The 21,085-nt window shown below is 35.7% G+C and overlaps 1 protein-coding gene across 1 annotated transcript; it reads right to left on the bottom strand.

Annotated features, from left to right (window-relative positions):
• Positions 1-1,823: 1,823 nt before the first annotated feature.
• LOC114752555 (vacuolar protein sorting-associated protein 35A) lies at positions 1,824-11,561 on the bottom strand. The gene is made up of 21 exons (XM_028941293.1): positions 11,314-11,561; positions 11,127-11,223; positions 10,839-10,962; positions 10,392-10,577; positions 9,843-9,930; positions 9,592-9,648; positions 9,391-9,480; positions 9,188-9,310; positions 7,308-7,442; positions 6,261-6,377; positions 5,776-6,015; positions 5,646-5,711; positions 5,382-5,471; positions 4,607-4,696; positions 3,732-3,821; positions 3,508-3,576; positions 3,342-3,422; positions 3,063-3,170; positions 2,875-2,978; positions 2,358-2,471; positions 1,824-2,276 (listed from the first exon to the last, which is right to left on the bottom strand). Exons 1-21 carry the CDS (start codon positions 11,404-11,406, stop codon positions 2,066-2,068), a joined length of 2,373 nt encoding a protein of 790 aa, XP_028797126.1. The 5' UTR covers positions 11,407-11,561; the 3' UTR covers positions 1,824-2,065.
• Between the last annotated feature and the right edge of the window lie 9,524 nt (positions 11,562-21,085).

Consider the following 21,085-nt stretch of genomic DNA (forward strand, 5'->3'; position numbering starts at 1 on the left):
GCATTTAACAGCTCTAGGATCAAATTTGCCCCCATGCTTATGGTAAATATAGAGAGTGCACCCAAAAACTCTAAAAGGGAGGTAAGTGGTTAGGAAATTTGTAAGGTAGGATTTTTTGAGGAGACTCATTGGGGATTGAAAATTAAGAGTTTTAGAAGGGAGTCTATTTATCAAGTGTATAGCAATGAGAACAGCTTCTTCCCAATGTTGTTTAGGAACATTATGGGTGAACATGAGTGATTAGGTAACCTTTAGGATGTGTCTATTTTTGCGCTCGGTAGTCCTATTTTGTTGGGACGTGCCGGCACAAGAAGTTTGGTGGACTATCCCATTGTCTCTAAGGTGGTGTTGAAATGTAGATACTTGATTAGAGCCTTTGAAATCAACAAGATAACCTCTATTGTTAGTGTATAGTGTGTGCATACATACAATTAAGACACGCATATGCAACTAATGGATATATTATTAATGATTTAAATAAGGCTATAATATTAGTATTAGAGCCTTTCGAATCATCAACAAATATCGTCATTGGCATTACATATTTAATTACATATACACAGATAGAGAATTAAGGTCTAATTTTGCCTTGAATGTCGTCACTCAGGTATTTAAAAAAAAAATTCAGTAACAGTTCTAAAAGTATAACAAAAACATAGTAATGTCACCAACTCATTAGAAAAGTTGATTTTGACCATTGAAATTCTTTTTACCCACTTATGCTATTGTGGCTCTGTACCCATGACTACCAGTTGACCTGTCATCTACTTGATTTGAATTATTTTAAAAATGACTTGGCCCCCGGCTTCACTAGCTACTTCCTGACTGCAGCACTCTCATCTCCTATTAGCGCCACCCTCTGCATTCCAATTCAATCGGAGCAAGTCTGCATCTGCTGTGATCAGTCCCCCCCCCCCCCGGGGGGGTGGGGGAGCATAAATGGAAAAAACAAATTCTACAAACCATAAACACAATTCTGCAGATCAAAAACCACAGATCCTATTGCCATCATCAAGGGAAGGCGATTGAAAGATAAAATCTCAGATGAGTTGGATGAATTTTTTTTTTTTTTTGGCCAAAGCGATGAATTTATTTGAAGAAGGCATTTTGCAGCTAATCGACGGTGGCCCACTGATATTGGCTCCAAACTTGATTTGCAGACAAGCTGGCTGAGGAAGAGGAATGGTTCATTTTGGATGATGACGGGGATGCGCTGAATGTGCCATATCAGTTAAACTAACAGTTATACCTTTTCCACATCACCAACACGCCGTTTTAATATTCAAAGGACACCCAAAAAAATAAAAATAAAAATACAAAATCCAGCTTAAAACTCCTGTCATGATCCTTGATAAGCTGAGGCAAGGCGTTGGAACTTCTTGGCGTCTCATTGAAGCTAGAACCTTACCAAAGCCTCTTCAAAAGTAATGAACAAGTTTTACTCATATCGAGTAATCAGCTTACAAGATTAGAAACCACAACACAATTCAAACAGTCTAACCCAACCTTTAACATGCTGCTCCTTTTTCAATATTACTATGTCAAACCAGCACTTGCCCCGCATGATGCGCACACTCGAAAATTAACAGAAAATGAGCATCAGCGGTTTCTTGTAGTTTTACACGTATGTATTGATGATATTACTTCAAGTTACATGCATTATTTTTGTATACTGCATATCTTTTCTCATATTGCCTAAGGCATTTTGGACATCTCATGCCTCCAGGGCACCTTCCACCTTTAATACTTGGAGAAGTTTTCATAAAAGATAAAACAGTGAAAAATGTCTATACACCATAAATCCACAATTGTGCACGATGTTCTAAAAAACGGTACTACAAGAACAAATACTCTTCATTGGTATTAAAGTAGGGGAAAACAAAACTTACATTGTGAAACCAATATTACATCCTTTTTCCTAATTACTCGGAGTAAATGAATCTAGTTGTCAAACATGAGTAGGACAAACTCTCTCACCCTCGGTTGAAACTCAGAAGGGAGCAAAAGAAACAAACAGTAAATGGAATCAAGGCCCAAAAACAGCTTCATGTCTGAAACAATGTGGTCAAACCTTGATGGGCTCATACTTCTCTCCAACCACACCACCTTTTTGTTTCTGAAACTGAATATATCGCAGTGTGCTCGCAAGGAAAGCATCTGCAGCTGGATCGGCGGTTGTGGTGTCACTTTGCATTTCAGTCATGATTAGCTCAATTAGGCCTTGGATAGCAGCAACGTTGACTTGTGGGTTTCCCTTCTCAAAGAAGTATAGGTACCTTGCAAACCAAAAGGGCATGCTTATTTTATTTTCCACTAAAGTTGAAATTTTGAATTAAGGTTGTGGTTGCCACTCTTACTTGTTCAGTATCTCAATGAAAAGCATAACTGATCCAGTGCTACCTCGTGCTGCATTTGACATTTGTTGGGCAGCATTTGCAATTCTTAAAGCCCGCTTGAGGCATAACAGAACTCTGGTTCAAAATAATAATAATGAGAAAACAACCAAAAGCAAGAGTAATTTAAGAGAAAATTAATAAACAAATAAATACCCATTATTATTTCAAACTTTGAACATTCCCTATCTGCATTTAATCTGCCTCCCCAGATATTGACAAATAAAAGAGAAAAGAAAAAGGGATAGCATAATAGTAACAAAGAAAATCATTCTTACTCACGTGAGGCAACCGCACAAGTATTAAATGGAGTGTTTACAATGACATGAGGATAAGTAAATAGTAAAATTTATCATGAACAGTTTCCGTTGAAATATGCAATTTGGAAATACCTCAACCTCAAGACACCAGAGACACAAATATAAAAGATTTCACCGTTTCTCAGGAATCTTGGAACTCTTAATGTCATATGGAAACCAACCTCTCTCCATCTTTCAAGTCGTCATGATCGTCAACCCAAAACAGATGTGAGCATGCATAAACAGCTCTGCATTGATCTGGCTTCTTCAAAAGCTTTGCCGAATACTATCCAATGAATTTAGACCCCATGAGATTTTAGAAGAAAATATTTGCGAGAATTATATTTTAAAAAACGAACTCAATAATCACCCCTGTGGCCTTGTGAGTTAGCGTATCCCTATTCTCAACACCAAAGACATGCATCCTTTGGAGAGTTCCTATTATTAAATGCAAAGCAGTAATCTGTGATCTGGAATCCTGGTATAGCCACACAAATATAAAAATGAGGATGGTCAGCACAAATTGTCACCGTCAGAAAGCTTCCTCGTCCAACATCAAACCTAATTTTCAACACCCATTAAAAGAAAGACTGGAGGTGAAGGAGGAAGGAAGTTGTGTGGGACAGCTAGACATGACCATGCAACTTACAGAAATTTCTTCTTCATACAAAATATAAGCTTGAGTGAAAAATTCGTATGCAACGGGCTCTAAATCAGAGTCATTTGCAGCCTGATCGAAAAGAAATACAATAGTCAGCAAAAACATTATGAAGCAAATAATTGTTTTGAGGCACTTAATGGAACAGTTTCAGCACCTCAGCACATAACAAGTACAACCGTAGAGCCAGTTCTGGTGCAGGAACAGCCGAGAGAGTTTCAATTGTCTGAAGAACAGGGGGGCAAAAAAAATATATCATCTAAGTATAGACACACCGGCATATCTCAAAAACTTCTTTGCATTTAAATTGAATCAAAAGCAAAGAAACAACGTGAGTTTGAATAGTCAGAAAATGTCAAAAGACTCAGCAATCAGCATCACCTGATTCAAAAGCTGAAAAATTTTCTTTGGTGTTGTAGCTGTATCATCTCCAAAAGGATTTTCATCTTGACCTTGCAACTGCCTGACCAACTGTAGATTGTACCATGGAAACAATAAATAAATGCGCCTATTTGCAAGAATAATAGTATTAAAAGTAGAATTGCTGCAGCTCTAGAATCTTTATAGCATGATTGAGATAATACAAGAATTGAATCATCCTGATATTTTGGTCTATTTTTGATACAGTATCTAATGGCAAAGTTAAATTCATTTGGGCGCGATGGGGGTGCATTGAAGGTTTAAAAATCTCTCAACATGCTTTCAGATGTTAAGAGAGTAACCTGTGATGGTGTTTGATTGATAACCCGTTTAACATCTCAGATAAATTGGTAAAACCATAAAAGGTTTCAGATGTCAAATGACTATCTCATACTGGCAAGTGGCTGCTGCCCACAGACAATCGTAGTTTCACCCATTATCAGAGTTGTCAAACAGGTTAGATACAAATCAATTATACGCAGCAGTATTTGTTAGACAACTGAAGCACTAATAGCACAGCACTGAACCTATATTCTTAATCAATTCATAACTACAAAGGTCAACCCAGTATTATAATCACAGTATTTAAAATCCAAGTAATATGACTTGAGCTTGAAGTTATGATACTATTGTGAGCATCCAGCAGATCACACTCTTGGGGAAGAGCAAGGATTAATGAACCACCTTACACTTCAGGAGTGTGGCTGTGATGATTATCTTTCTTCACATACAACCAATATTCTAATAGGTGAGGAAATTGGATCAAGCACTATACAATAAATGCAGGTAACCACATCATAAGTACTACGAGAAACATTTGAAATTATTAGCAGAACCTTTAGAGAAGAGAAGACAAGAGGTGGAACAGTAAAAGGTAGACGTTTTGGTCCTCCAGTTAGTATGTGCTTCCTCACAGTATCTATAATCTGCAATTCAGTGTCATGACATAAATTAATGAAAGAATTAAATTAACAAACAAAACAACCCTCATAATAGAGTAAGTAAACTTTGCAATTTGCAGCAATTATTATGCAGTTACAGACATCATATGAAAGATCATAGAACTTGAGTTTGAATCACTCAGGGCACAGTCAATCTCATATTCTTCCCAGCCATGACAAGTTATGATTTAGTTAAACATTGCTAAAGTGCAAAAGATCAGTTTATTCTGACCCCATATCCACAGCATTATAATACTTGAGACATTAGGATCTATTCAAAATTGCCAGGGCAAAAGTCACAAGTGAAAAGAAAGGGGGGGGGGAACATAGCAACAGCACATAAATGCTGTCGTTGGGCCTCCCATTAGGGTTTCTAGAATTAGTCTGTCTTACTTCATTCATAATATCCCTGATGTTTTGGAGTTCTAATAAATCACTTTTATTTCCTTTCATTTCCTAGAAAAATTAGGAGCTGGTGTAGCTGATTTATCACTACCCTCTTCTTTCTATTGTCTTGGCAGCCTCTGCATATTTAAGAAATACAATTTGAGTTCTACAAACACCAATATTAAAAATTGGAAGTTTTGAAACTGTAAACAGCCATTAGGAAGACAAGTTGCAGAGGAATATATGATGTGTTTCTTCAATCCATCATCATTAACTATGATACCTTAAACATCTCTTCCGGTTCCTCATTATAAAGCATCTGGATCAACCGTGCAACAGAATTCTGCTCCTCTTGGAAATCATCTTCATCCAACTGATGGAAAATTTTAAAAAGAGAGATGATCAAATAGATTAAGATAACTTGTCCAACTCCTAATAGATTAAATTTAAATTACATTTAAATAGATGACTTCAAAAGTGGCATGTAAAAGAAGTAAAAATAAACGGCGTTAAAAAGATTTCACAGCTAGCAGTGAGTTGCAACAACCTCATCAGTAGGAGTTCCATCAGAATCTTTAAGAAGCCCCTTGATCAGTTCAAACAATGCTTCAACCTAGAAAAGAAATAGGCCACATTAGTAGGAATCTCAAACAGAGTAGAATTATGATAGTGCATACCTTGTCTGAAGTAGAAATGCGTGTCCTGTTTTTCATCATGCTTTGAATAATAACACCGGCCATGACCTTATTTGTAGGAATATCAAGGTATTCCATGACACGAGGATAATTTGAAAGCTTCAAGGCAGTCACAATATCATTATATTTCTCCAGTGGAGCACTTAAAAGAGCAACAATCTGCTTTGTTGCCCTGCTGTCCTCAATCTTCCCTTTGCCAGAGAGTTTTTTCACACATGCCCCCTGTCAAGACAAGCACAAAGGAAGGACGCAGACTTAGCTGGAATTGAACAAGTTGCTCCCTTTTCAAAGCACAAGCATAAACTGCAATATCACTTTTTCTGGCATATAAGGCCTAAGCCAGATAATGTTCCCTCTAAAGAAAAGGAATGATGAACTTATCCTTGATAGTTCATTTACAACTAAACAAATCATACGAAGAAACCAGTTGACACAAATGTGCCCAAGCAGCTTCATTAGATATATACCAGAACTTGATCTGCATAATCAAGTCGGTCAGAGTGGACATGAAGTGTGAAGGTCAGAAGAGAAGAATATAGGGTTACAACTCCAACAGTGGGCATGTCAGGCTGAGCTTCTATCACCTGCACAACCATGAAGATTTGTCACATTCTACGAACAAAATATAGTAAAAAATACAAATTAACATGAATGTGGAACCTTTTCTTCTCAGATCTCAAAGGGAGCATCTATATCTATATTAAACGCATCGAAGAAAGACAACATATTCATACAGCAATGAGAATGACAACGACAGTACTTAACCCAACGCAAATAAATATTATAAAAGGAAAAATCAATGATAAACGTACCAAAGAAAGGAGAAAATTAGACAAATAGCATTCAAACACTTACTGCTGCTAAAAGTGTGAAAAACCACTCTCTCTGGTGCATAGAGATTCATATGAACAGATCTTAAAACACTTACTGTATTTCTTCCAACCAAAAAATAATAATAATAAAATGTACTCCCTCTGTTCCTTATTATAAGAGACGAATAACCGAATTACGTTGATAAAAAAAGCAGTTAAAATTAGTTAAGAACAATCAATATAACTTTTTTCCAAAAATGCCATCATTAATAAGGAGAGAGAGCATGAGAGAGAATAATTAAATTATTGAAAGAAAGAGAAGAGAGAGAGAGAGTGTGTGAGTTGGAGACAATAAATATGGGTAAAATAGGAAATCAACACAAAAAAGCAGAGACAACTTTTAAGTGTCTCTTATATATAGAAACATGCCATAAGCATCAAATGTCTCTTGTAATAAGGAACGGAGGGAGTATTTTTCTTTTAGATTATACAGATCAGTAAGGACCCTGACCTCATCTCTCAACTGAATGGAGGGAAAGAAGCAAGCATAATATCTAAAAAGATTCTATCAACCAGTCTCTGGGCAGTCTTCGGTAAAATTTCAAAGTTTCAAAATCAGATAATCCATTGCAGTCCTGCAGATACTTTTCTATTCAACATTACACAATGGAAAATTCATGCATAATAATATCCTTGATTTACCTTGCTAATGGCACTGCTGAACTTTGAAAAAGCTTCTACTTGCAAAAACTCTGGTAACACCTCCGCACTTGAAGCCGCATAGTTTGAAAGCCTTTCCATCAATTGGGAGAGTACAATCTTGACGTCCACAGATGGCTGTGAAATACAGTAAACACAACACACAAAAAGAAGCTGAGTAACAATACCTACTAAATCTGCAGCATAACATAGCAACGGCTCCATTCAATTGATGGGTTCATATAGTTCAGGAAAGTGAGTGCAATAGCTTCTGCCAACCTTTTGCTTCCGTTAATCAATCAATTAAACTACGGGGAAATGACTGATGAATATCATCCTCATATAAAGGAGGTTACAAACAAAAGTAGCCAAGAGAAAAAGACGTTCATGGTGCTTCTGTGGCCCAAGAGAAGTGACATAATAGCACTCCAATTGAAGCAGAGGCTAATGTATTTTACCTCTAAGTAATTCTATAAAATGCATCAGTAAAATGCAGTCAATGAACCTCTACAATAGAACATAGTGCAAAATGCATCAACACTGGAACTTGATTCACAATAAGCACATCAAATACGCAACGGAAGCCTACTTTTATTGCAAATGAAAAGGGCTTCACTTTAAGACTCTTCTCTTAATCCGTTTTATCAGAAAAACGGACTCTCAATGATCAATGTTGGAGAGATACAATTCAGCCCACACACAAATTCCAAAATTATGGATTTAAAGCTAAAGAAAATTTATGAAATAGTTTAAGGCCCCCAAAAAGTGCATGATCGGCTCACAATAGATAGGCCAAGTTTAAGGGTGTGTTTGGATGAAACCAAACCGTGGTTTAGAAAAGTAATTCTGGAGAATAGATTCTAGGAAGAATAGATTCTGGAAAGAATAGATTTTATGAAAAAGTGATTTTGAGAAGTGAGAGTGTTTGGATAGTTGTTATCAGAAGCACTTTTTATATATACAAATTATTAAAAAAAAGACATAAGTTAATATGATACTCCTCCGGTCCTAATTATAAGACCCAATTGACTTATTTGAAGAGATTAAGGAAGTAAGTTAAGTTGGTTATTTATAATAAATAAGTGTTGTCATTCCTAAAATATCCTTGCTAATTAAGTATATTGGCTAAAACTATCATTATTAGAAGGATTATCTTGGAAAAAAATGCATAAATATAAGAGACAAAATGGATTGGGTCTTATAATTAGGACCAAATAAAAAGTCAAATTGGGTCTTATAATAAGGACCAAAGGAGTAATTACAGAAAAAATAGATTTTATGATATATTTTAATTTGAAGGAATAAAATTGTTAATAATATATTTTTTATTAACATAATTAATAAGACATAAGATAATATAATTAATAAATAATTAATATGTATATATATTTATAAAATATAAGATTAAATATGTTTATAAAAAAATATGTTTATAAAAAAAATAACAAGATACATATCCTATAGGCTTTTACACTCTCCCTTTTTTCTCCAAAAGCAAAAAATTTTTGCTTTTTCCAAAACCATGGTTTTGGTTTTTGGGTAGGTGTTTGGGTGATTTATTCCCCAAACCATGGTTTGGGGTGTCACCCAAACACAGCCTAAGTGATATGGTTTGTGAGGTGTGAAATGTGAGCGTAAGAGATTGAAAGTTAAGCCATCAGGGGGGAATATATATGGGGACCAAGTGTCAGTGATGGGCAAGTAAGAATTTGGTGATTACGGTTCTCCCCCCCCCCCCCCAATTTCTCCATTTTCCAGGCTTGTTTAGCTATAATTTTCTTATTGTTGTATCTCTTCCCCCTTCACACAGACAAAAATGAATTGCAAGAAAAGAGTGCACCAAGGTCCAAAGAAGTTATAAAAAGAAGTGCAATGTCACTAACCTGAAGCTGAGGGCAAGCACCCAACAATATATCTAGAGTTTGCAAGTGATAAACATCAGGGAAGACTTGAATTATGCAATCCATCAAGTAAAACTGGGCTATCTCGTCTTTACAATTTACCACCTGTTCAAGATAAAGTATGCTGGTCAAAAAGTAGACATCCCTGCATTTAGAAATGGAAATAACGAAATAACAGATCAGACCTGCTCTAGTACTCTGGGAAGTACAACATCTTTGTACATTTCAAGATCAACACCCTCTATCTGACTGAGTACATGTAGATTCTTTCCCACCTAATAACAGATCATGGATCAAAAAGCAAGATGCAAGCCTTCTATAAGCATTTGGTAATGTATAGAATCTCATTGCAGCAAAGTGAACCAGGTATAGGCTTCAGATATTACAAGATCACGCAGCTCACTCCTTTCTTTCTCCCGTCTCTCCTTATCCCGGGCAGGCCCCTGCAGACCAGAAAGCCCGACAGCAAGCCTCAACTCAGGGTCAGCTAAGAGTATGAATGACTCATATGCATAACTACACCTGCATGACCAGAAATCATGCCCTCATGATATATTTTACCCTCTTGACATGCAACTATTGCGACTCCATCCATGTCTAAACATGAGCTATAAAATGCACAGATAACTTAACCCACCTGGTGTTGCATCCGCACCCAAAGTTTGTTCATCTCAGTGAAATTTTGAAGTACAAACTCTACAGCATCTGTTACAGTGTCTGAATCCCTGCAGATGTCAGGACATACATTTTACATATCAAATTCAATCTCAAAAGATGCAGCTTAAAATTAATAAGTAGGTTCGGTCCCTCAATGAAGACAAACATAGAATCTCATTGAATGGTGGGGTGAGAGAGGATGAAGAAAAGGAAAGCTAGAAATAGGATGAAACAAAAAGTGAGGGTGGGCGAGCAAGGAGATGAGGAACAACCAGTAATTCGCATCATGCATTTGACAAAAGAAAATAAAAGAAAAAGAAAAAAGTAGATTAGGTATAAATTAGTGTCAATGGAATTTAGATTAGGTCTGACCGAAAGAATTTAAGGAGACAAGAAAAATGGAACATGTGACTATACTCCCAATGTTTATAACTGATGAGTCAGCTCATTATATCTTGTGGTCTAGCAGACTCATACAGGATTGGTCCCGCGAAAAGCATAGAAGTAGGGGGAAATTTTGCTTGCTTACCCTTCATATTCAGAACCAATATCAGGCAATTTATCCCTACTAATTTGGGAAAGGTAACTTCGAAGGAAGAGTCCACGAACAGGGTTCTGTATGCCACGGCACATTTCGACAAGATCCTTAAGAACATCCTTAGCAGGAGCTTCCTTGGATTTAATGTAAACAGATCCTACGGTACAGAGGAGATACCTGATCATTGAAATCAATATTTGGATAAAATGTTAAAGCAACTTTGGAATCATCAAAACTTTATACAGCAAATTTCTCTGCTTCAGAACTTTCAAATAAATGTCAGAGGAAAGCATAAGAAAATAAATGAGCCAAAGAAACGATGCAACTTGACATCAGGACAACATTGTAGAGGACAAAATTTAAGGAACTATAGATATGCACAAAAAGAAACTACTACAAATTTTTAGTGAAATCATACAGGATTTAGGAATGACTTACAAGCGAGGCAAAATGTTGCCAGCATGCTGAACAAGTTCATAGAGATCAATTATGGAGCATCCACGACGAGTCTCTTCCTGGAAGAAGATCTCAAGCCTCCTTAATTGATCAAAGGCCCGCATGTCTAAAGCACAAAAAAACATCCAATTCATAAAACAGTTAAACACTAAAATAGTTGCAGCTTCGTATTTCAACAGGCATTGAAAAGGAATCAACATAAAACAGTTTCAAGATCTAACACACATAAGAAACAAAAAACAGTGAGGATCTAACGAAGGGTGAACTTACAGAGTTCATAGTACTTATGAGGGGAAAGCTTGGAAGTCCGAAGCTCAGAGAGCATCTGAGCTGAATATTTCAAAGCATCCCTGAGATTGTTCGAGTCCTGAGACAAATCCCAGACAGAATTAAGAAAATTGACCATGATTGGATTTCAGACAGCAAATCCGCACGTATTAGGTTTTGATCGAGTTACCAAAGCACGATGCATGTAGAAGGCATTCTGTTGGAGGCCAGCGATTCCGGCGGCGAGGAATTTTTCCTCGTCTTCAGTACCATCCAACATCATTTCTTCTATCGAAGCCTCAAGCAGTGACTTTGGCGATGGTTAATCTGCAGAGCACCCACACCCTATCGAAGTCTTGAAATGCTTCGACTCAGGATTGCTGACTTCGCTGAGTGCGCGTTTGGAGTCCGCTTGGGATTCACGTTCGGACGAACATTTTTTTTTTGAACGTGCAAAAATGTTATTTACCTGAATATCGCTATGCTGGTCATTGCTGCTCTGCGGATTAGGAGAGTAAAATCTACCGTAACTGAAAACCAAATCAAACCAAATTTAATTTCAATTTTTCACTTCGGTTATTACGGTTTTTGATTATATATTCAGTTTTTATTTTTTAAACAATTCAGTTTCGGTGTTCAGTTCGGTTAGTAGAAAAAAAATTCGGTTATAACCGAATAACCGAAATAAATATATCAAATATTTATATTTAATAAATATTATTATAATAAATATATATATGGGTATATGTAAACTTTTTAAATATATTTATATTCAATAAATATTATTATAATAAATCACATTGAATGATGAAATATTTATTAATTAATGGTTATAATTTTATTTTATTATTATTTAATTTAAAATTATTTTTCATATTTATATACTTCAGTTAATCGGTTAACCGAACCGAAATTTTCGGTTAATTCGGTTAGTTCGGTTATTCGATTTCGGTTCAGTGTTTAAAATTTACTCTATTCAATTATTCGGTTAATTTGGTTATCACCGATAACCAAATCGAAAAACCGAATGCTTACCTCTACTGCGAGGCAATGAATTCTGCTTTCTTTAAAAAATAAAAATACAGAAAAGGAAGGAAGAATTCTTGAAATTAGCATTTTCTACTTGACATGGTTAACACTTCAAAATGTCAAGGGAAAAAAAGTTAATCTAAAGGGATGTTTGAATAGAAACCAAATCATAGTTTCAGAAGTGCTTTTATGGTTTACGAAGTAAATATGTGAAGAAATTTGTCTCGTTTTACAGAAAAATGTTTCTAAAACTATGGTTTAAAGGTTGCCAAACACCCCATAAATTAACATTTTAGAATTTAAGTAAAATGATAAAAATATTACTTTTTTAAAAAATGAAAATATCCACCCCGCAATAGAGACCATGCTGGCGTCGATCATCGACATGGTGGTTGCCTGGGGGGGTTTTTTTTTTAAGCAAACGGGAAAAATTTTTGCGGGGAAAGTGATGGAAGTAAGATTTGATCCGCCCGCTAAATAATTATTTGGACCAACAACAAAAAATCATTAGGCCACTGATGGATTATTAATGTTACAATGCAAAAATTGTGTGCGTATAAAAGGTAGCTCATTTACTTTGACTTCCATTTGTAACAAAAATTTATCTAGAAATAGCAAGTTCAAATTATGAAGTGACAACTCTGAATTTGAAATTTATAACACGTTTTTTCATAATACACAATATATGAATTAATTAAATATGACAATTCATCAGGAAATAATAAATCCTCATTGCAAAATATTTTTATAAATTACAAATAATATAACTAGTATAATTAAAAATTATATTTTAAATTTAATCTTGGATTCCAGTAAGTTGATTGTGTTATCTTGGATTATTTTGTAAAAAGTACTTTAATTTATAATATAATTTTTAAATATTTAATTTATAATTATTTAACTTAATTATACTAGTTATATTATTTTTAATTGATTTACATATTATGTATCACAAAAAATGTGTTGTTAATCCCAAATTCAAACCTATTATTTCACGATCAAGACTTAACTATTCTCAAATGATTTGTTGTCATTTTTAATTGATTCACATGTTATTTCATATGTTAAATATTTTAATTATTTAACTTAATTATACTAGTTATATCATTTTTAATTGATTTACATGTTATGCACCACAAAAAACGTATTGTTAATTCCAAATTCAAATTTATCATTTCACAATCAGGACTTAATTATTTTTAGATGAATTGTTGTTATTTTTAATTGATTTACATGTTACTTGATATGTTATATATCATAAAAAAAAATGTGTTGTTAATCTCAAATTTAAATTTATTATTTTCAAATAAATGATTGTTACGAGTTAAAGTCAAAGTGAAAAAATTAACTAGTATGCTTTTTGCATTACTATGTTAAAAATCTATTAGTAATGATGGTCATAAGCTCATAATTCCTTTTTTTGTTGGACAAATGACCATTTGGTGGGGGGATTTGATCCCACCCCACCACTTTCCTCACAAACTTCCCCCTTTGGCCAAAAAAAGAAAAAGGAAAAATCTTGCCAGCACCCACAACGCCATTGATGGCTGGTACCAATCGTGGTTTCTAGCAAGAGGACGAAATCTTTTTTTCTAAAAAAAAAAGTAGCATTTTTGTCATTGTTTTTGAATTTCAAAATACCAATATGAGTGTGCTTTCTTATGTCATTTTGAAATGGTTGATGCCTAAATTGAAAAATACTAATTTCATGGTTCTTTTTTTGAAATTTTCTCAAAAAAATTAAGTATAAATTATTAAATTTTAAATCAGATTATTTTCTGCATTTCAATAGTTTTGACTACACTTATAAATAACAACACATTTTTATGAAAAATCTTGATTTAAAATTTAGTAATTTCCATGTTCTTTTTTATAGAATTATCCCCTTTTTTTGGCGAGGTGTGAATTGAATTATTGCATCTATCTATTATATATTGAATAGAGTTAACATTATTTTTAGTTTCTAAAATTTGATCTCATTTTGATTTTAGTTCATGAAATTTGATGTAATTTAAATTTTCATCCCTAAAATTTGATCTTTTTCAAAAATTAAAATTATTGGTTTCAAATTTTAGAGGCCAAAATGAGGTTAGATTTGAGTAACTAAAAATATAATATTAACCCTATTGGATATCTATTATGCACTCCATGTAAAAATAATTTTTACATGCATATACTTTTTTTGTTTTAAAAAAATTTAGTTGAGTTGGATTCGCTGACTCACTAGATCCAAGGCATTGCGTGCATATATTTATTAGACAAGACAACAATAAAACTAAAATAATTAATTATTTATTTAAACAAATTTTACTCCCAATCTCTTGATTCATGAAAGAAACATAATATACCTATATTAAAATCTGAAAAATTAATAAATAACCATGAGTTTCAAATCCCTAGAAAGTAATAACATCTACCGGCAATCACAAGGATCAAAGTGGGTAGGTCTGCGTATGAAGCTGTGTGGGTGCCCTCCCTTGCGTAGGGAGGGATTTAGATTGTTCTAGTGGGAAAAAAAAATTTATTGTAGGCTTTATTGTTATGTGTATTTTTTTAGATAAAAAAATTGAATCATTGTAATAATTTTGGAAAGTTCATCTCCTACTTCAACATATTATTTTCTGAAAGAGTGTTTTTCAACATTAACTGCATTTCTGGTTTTAAAACACATACAACCGCATTAAGGGTGTGTTTAGATGAAACCAAATCATGGTTTGGAGAATAGCTTTTGGAGAATAGATTATGGGAAGAATATATTCTGTGAAGAATAGATTTTGTAAAAAAGTGATTCAGAGAAGTGAGAGTGTTTGGATAGTTGTTATCAGAAGTACTTTTTATATATACAAATTACTAAAAAAAACATAAGTTAATATGATAATTATATAAAAGATAAATTTTATGATATATTTTAATTTGAAAGAATAAAATTGTTAATAATATATTTTTTACCAACATAATTAATAATACATAAGATAATGTAATTAATAAATAATTAATATGTGTATATATGTTTATAAGATATAATGTTAAATATGTTTATAAAAAAATAATTGAGAAATGTTAAAGTCATATTATTGTTGAGATCTACTCTGACAGGCACAATCATCTCTCCAATTTGAGTCAGAAGCAAAATGAATTCACTTCTCCTGAAACCATAGTTTTGGCCCAAACTATGGTTTCAAATTGTTGGCTCAAAATTGATGTTGTTTGGGTGATATCTCACCAAAACCATGGTTTTGCCTCCTAAACCATGGTTTTGAGGGTTACCCAAACAGGCCCTAAATTCATGTCAACAGGGCCAGCCAAGTCACGGATCTTCTTTTCGAACAACGTCAATCATAATCGTAGAAGGGAAATAAACCAATTGTTGGGCTTTACTCAAATAGCGGACCTAGGGAAATATCTAGGGGCTCCGTTGCATCACCAAAAGGTCACTAAAGAGACTTATAAATATGTGCTTGAAAAAATGGATAGGCACTTGACAGGGTGGAAGGCTAATACTTTATCTATGGCAGCCAGGCATACCCTCGTATCTTCAGTTGTAGCTACTATCCCACAGTACACTATGCAAACAGTGCCCCTGCCACTGCATACGGCTGAGGAGATTGATAAACGATGTAGGAGCTTCATTTAGGGCAGTAATAATAACTCGAAGAAGATCCATCTTGTAGCCTGGGATGAAATTTGTAGACGCAAAGAAGAGGGTGGATTAGGTCTACATAGTGCACACAAGAAGAATAAGGCATACATTATTGGAAGACTGATTCTCTAAGATTGCAGCTGCTAAAACAGCGAAGGAAGCATGGTCAACCTTGCAGGTCGCATTCCATGGCTCTTCTACGGTGGTAAGAGTAAAGTTGCAAACTCTCCATCGTGAATTTCAGAACCTGCGCATGAAGAGTGAAGAGGTTGTGCAGGACTTTATGACAAAGATAGCAGCAGTTGTGAACCAGATGCGATCATTTGGAGAAAAGGTGTCAGAAAAAACAGTGGTAACACATGTATTGAGAAGTTTACCTCCTAAATTTAATTATGTAGTTGCAGCCATTGAACAATCAAAGGATTTATCAGCTTATACATTTGATGAGCTGATGGGTTCTTTGCAGTCTCATGAAGCAAGAATTAACAGAAAAGCAGAGATGACAGAAGAGAAAGCTTTTCAGGCAAAGGGAGAAACTGAAAATCGTGCTGGTAGAGGAAGAGGCAGAGGAGGATTTAGAGGGAAGAATTCCAACCGTGGCAGAGGTGGAGGCAGATCTGATTACAGAGATAAAAGGAATATTCAGTGCCATAATTGCAAGAAATATGGGCACATGAAAGCTGAGTGCTGGTTCAAAGACAAACAGGCAAATTTTGCAGAAGTAGCTGATAGTGAAGACAAGCTGTTCATGGCATATGCTGATCAACCAAATGAAGAAGGTGAAGTTTGGTTCGTGGACAGTGGCTGCTCAAATCACATGATGGGGAAGAAGTCTTTCTTCACTGATCTAGATGAAACCCAAAAGAAGACAGTGAAACTGGGTGATGACAAGGAGATGAGAGTTGAAGGAAAAGGAACAGTAGCAATCAACACTGCTCCAGGTAAAACTAAGCTCTTGGAGAATGTTCAGCTTGTTAATAATTTAGCACACAATCTGTTGAGCGTAGGGCAGATAATGGAGAGTGGATATTCAGTTTTATTTGACAATAGAGAATGTGTTATAACACACAAGGCAACTAATCGAGAAATTGCAAGGATACTAATGACCAAAAACAGAATGTTCCCATTTGATGTTAAAGCTATGCAAGGTTATGCTCTAGTGGCTGGTAAGAAACACGTTTCTGAGGTGTGGCATTCACGCTATGGCCACCTAAACATCAATGGGCTGCAACTTCTCGAGAAAAGAGGTATGGTTTATGGCTTGCCAAAAATTTCTACGATTAATATATGTGAGAATTGTGCTTATGGTAAGCAATCAAGGAAGTCATTTCCTGTAGCAAAGGCATGGAGAGCAATAAAATGTCTAGAGCTTGTTCATTCAGATCTGTGTGGCCCTATGGATACTAAATCCTTAGGTGGGAGTTATTATTTTTTGCTCTTTATTGATGATTTCAGCAAGATGAATTGGGTATATTTCCTAAAATCCAAATCAGAAACATTTGGGATGTTTAGGAAATTTAAGGCAATGGTTGAAAAGCAGAGTGATGCAAATATCAAAGTACTTCGTACAGACAGAGGAGGAGAGTTTACCTCATCAGATTTCAATCGATTTTGTGAAGAAAATGGCATAAAGCATGAGCTCACAGCACCTTACACACCAGAACAAAACGGTGTAGCAGAACGTAAAAATAGAACAGTGGTGGAAATGACGAGGTGCTTGCTAAAAGAGAAAGGGTTGCCAAACACCTTTTGGGCAGAAGCTGTAGCAACAGCCGTGTACTTGCTGAATCTCTCCCCAACAAAAGCAGTACAAGATAGCACTCCCTATGAAGCATGGAAAGGGAGAAAACCTACTGTAAGCCATTTAAGAATATTTGGGTGTATTGCATATGTCTTTGTAAATTCCCAAAGTCATCATAAACTTGATGGGAAATCACGAAAATGTATTTTTATTGGCTACTGTACTGAGTCTAAGGCATATAAGTTGTATGACCCTATAGCTGAGAAGATTGTTATTAGTAGAAATGTGTTGTTTAATGAAGATGCAGGCTGGAATTGGAGTGAGGATAGCTCAGATAGCAACAAAAATCAAATGCAAATACCATTAATTGAGGAAACAATTTCTACTTCAGTCAATGCACCTACTCTAGTCAGTAGTCCAGCAACAACACCATCAAGAAGGAGCTCAAGTTCTGCCAGTAAGTCTTCTGATGAGACGCCACCCAGAAAATTCAGATCATTGAGGGAGATATATGAAAATGATCAGTTTGCATTAATGGCACCAGACCCTACAACATATGATGAAGCTGCTGAAAGAGAATTATGGCAGAAAGCTATGAGACAAGAGCTCAATGCCATAGAAAAGAATGCAACATGGGAGTTGATTGATTTGCCAGAAGGAAACAATGTTGTAGGCTTAAAATGGATCTGCAAGACAAAGCTTAATGCTGATGGAAGTATTCAGAAGCATAAAGCACGGCTACTGGCAAAAGGTTACTTTCAACAACAAGGGATAGACTATGAGGAGACATTTTCACCGGTGGCACGATTCGAAACTGTTAGATTACTTCTAGCAGTGGCAGCTCAGCTCAAATGGAAAGTATATCAACTTGATGTCAAGTCAGCATTTCTGAATGGAGAACTAGAAGAAGATGTTTATGTAGAGCAACCAGAAGGTTTTGTGATTCAGGGAGAAGAAGAGAAAGTCTACAAGCTGAAGAAGGCTCTCTATGGCTTAAAACAAGCCCCCCAAGCATGGTATAGCAAAGTTGATGCTTATTTCCAGCAGAACAAATTTTTCAGAAGTTAAAATGAGCCTACGCTGTATGTAAAAAGGCAAGGTACATCAGATTTCATTATATTCTGTTTGTATGTTGATGATATAATATATATGAGCTCAAGTACTTCACTGTTAGAAGAATTTAAAGCCAATATGATGAGCAAGTTTGAGGTGACTGATCTAGGCTTGTTGCATTACTATTTGGGGTTAGAATTGGAAGAGTACTAGAAGATGCACAGCAGCAGCAACTTGAAGGAACTAAGCTCTATTGTGATAATAAATCAACTATTATCATGGCAAAAAATCCAGCATTTCACGGAAGAACAAAGCATATAGAGCTGAGGCATCATTTTATTAGGGAATTAGTGGCCAAGGGAGAAATTGTCCTGAAGTTTTGCAACACTGAAAGTCAAGTGTCAGATATCTTCACTAAGGCACTATCTGGTAAAAGACACATGTATCTCAAAACAGAGATATCCTCCGAAGCTTGAGCAGCAAGAAGTGGGCACCGATAAAATAGGAATCCATGATGTTAGTGGTTATTTTCCTTTGTTTTTTTAATTATCATTTATTTCAATTTGCTGTAACTGAATATGTTATAAATTCAGTATTGTACGCATCAGAAAATTATGAAATTATCAGTTTTGCTTCTCTACAGTTTCTCTCTCGTTGGCCTTGCATCTCTCTGTGTCTTTTTTTTTACAGTGTTCGTTCCCCCATAAAAACCATCATACATGATGAAGTTAGGTTGGGGCCTTATGAAGCGAAGGGATGCATTGTGGGTTAAATTCTTGAGAGAAAAATGTAAATGTGGTGGAGATTTAATCCCTGAAGTACGTAAGAAGAGAATCGCTTCACCAACTTGGTGGGGAATTCAACAATCTTGGGAGTTAACAATGAATGGGTTAGAGTGGAAGCTTGGTGACGGAGCTAAAGTTCGCTTCTGGAGGGACCACTGGTTACCTTACCATGACAAACTGGTAAACCATGCTGCCCATCGCACTCCGGAGAACCTACTGGATGACTATGTATCAGACTATGCCACGGCTTCAGGGGAGTGGAATTGGAACGAGTTTACTGGCTACCTCCCGAGTACAGTTATATCTAGTATTGCGAGATCATTTCCTACGGTGCCCAAGGAGAACATTGATGCATTGAGATGGAGGGGGACGTCAAATGGTGAGTTCTCGATAGATCTACATACCATATGCTGTGTAACCAGTCTCCTACACCTATTTGTTTCAGTTGGCAAAAATTGTGGAAACTCCCTGTATCACAACGATGCAAAACCTTCCTGTGGATATGTATCACAACTCCTAGCTCAAGTTCAAGCTACCGTGTCTTGGTCGGACTTCAAGCTATGGGAGTCTCAGCAACAGATGCACCGTACTGTGAGGTGGCAACATCCCTCGGTGGGGTTCATTAAATTTAATGTCGACGAATCCTTCAACCCCTCGAAGAATCTGTCTGCGTGTGGAGGCCTAGTTCGTGACCACAATGGCAATGTTCTTTCTGGTTTTTTAATTCAATATTGGCAGAGGGAGTAGCTTCCACGCTGAGGCCTGGGCAGTTTTTATGGGTCTGCGTCAAGCCTGGGAGATGAAGTGGGAAAAAGTGGTGGTGGAGACGGACTGCGTGGAACTCGTCGAACTCATCAGAGATGGTTGGATGGAGGACCATCCAGAAAGAGAGCTTCTCGAAAGTATTCACGAATGGATGGAGAAACAATGGGATGCGAGTGTTGAGTGGTGTAGTAGAGAGATCAATCAGGCCGCTGACTGCCTGGCTAAGAGAGCGATGGAGGTTGCCCAAGGCTTCGTCAGCTTCACATCCCCCCCGAATTTATTTCAAGTTTTTTACACTCTAATGGAAGCGCATGCTGCTAAGTACCATTCTTTCATCAAAAAGCATTGCTAGCTAGTTAAAATCTCATGCTAGCACGAAGTGTAGAGGCTAACAATTTAAGCAAGCAGCTAAACCTCCTATTTAGGACTGGAGGCAGTAGTCAAAAATATCTGTGAAAACAAACTCATTAATGCATTAAGTAACATAATTAAAATGTTAAGCATTTTCTAGAGAAGTTGGAAGTAAACTTGACATGTTAAATTGAGTAGTCCTCTCGGACACCTGTTTAGGGGGGGAAAAAAAAAAGGAATCCTAATGTAAATATCATGAAATAAAATTTGGTCCTATTCATGGGGATTCTGTAAATATTCTGCTCCAAAAAGAGAAATTTCTAAACAATTGGGATTTTAACTCATTATGTACAATGTAAAGTTCGTAGAAAATATATGTGCTGGTACAAAAAATAGAAGTATATTCAAAAAGCTCATAACGCACCACGGATAATGTGTTAACGTGTAAGCTCCCATTAGCACTGTTCCACACACGCACGTTTTATTCTTAAAAATACACTTCCAACTTCTTTGTTTAAAAGCATTCAAAATCAATTTTTCATGTAACAAGATCGATCTCTAAAACTCTTACAAAAGATACGAAGGTTAAAGATTAAGA

The sequence above is a fragment of the Neltuma alba genome, unplaced genomic scaffold, assembly GCF_004799145.2.
Source record: "Neltuma alba isolate B1F8T4 unplaced genomic scaffold, ASM479914v2 tig00007437_pilon, whole genome shotgun sequence".
Taxonomy (NCBI): domain Eukaryota; kingdom Viridiplantae; phylum Streptophyta; class Magnoliopsida; order Fabales; family Fabaceae; genus Neltuma; species Neltuma alba.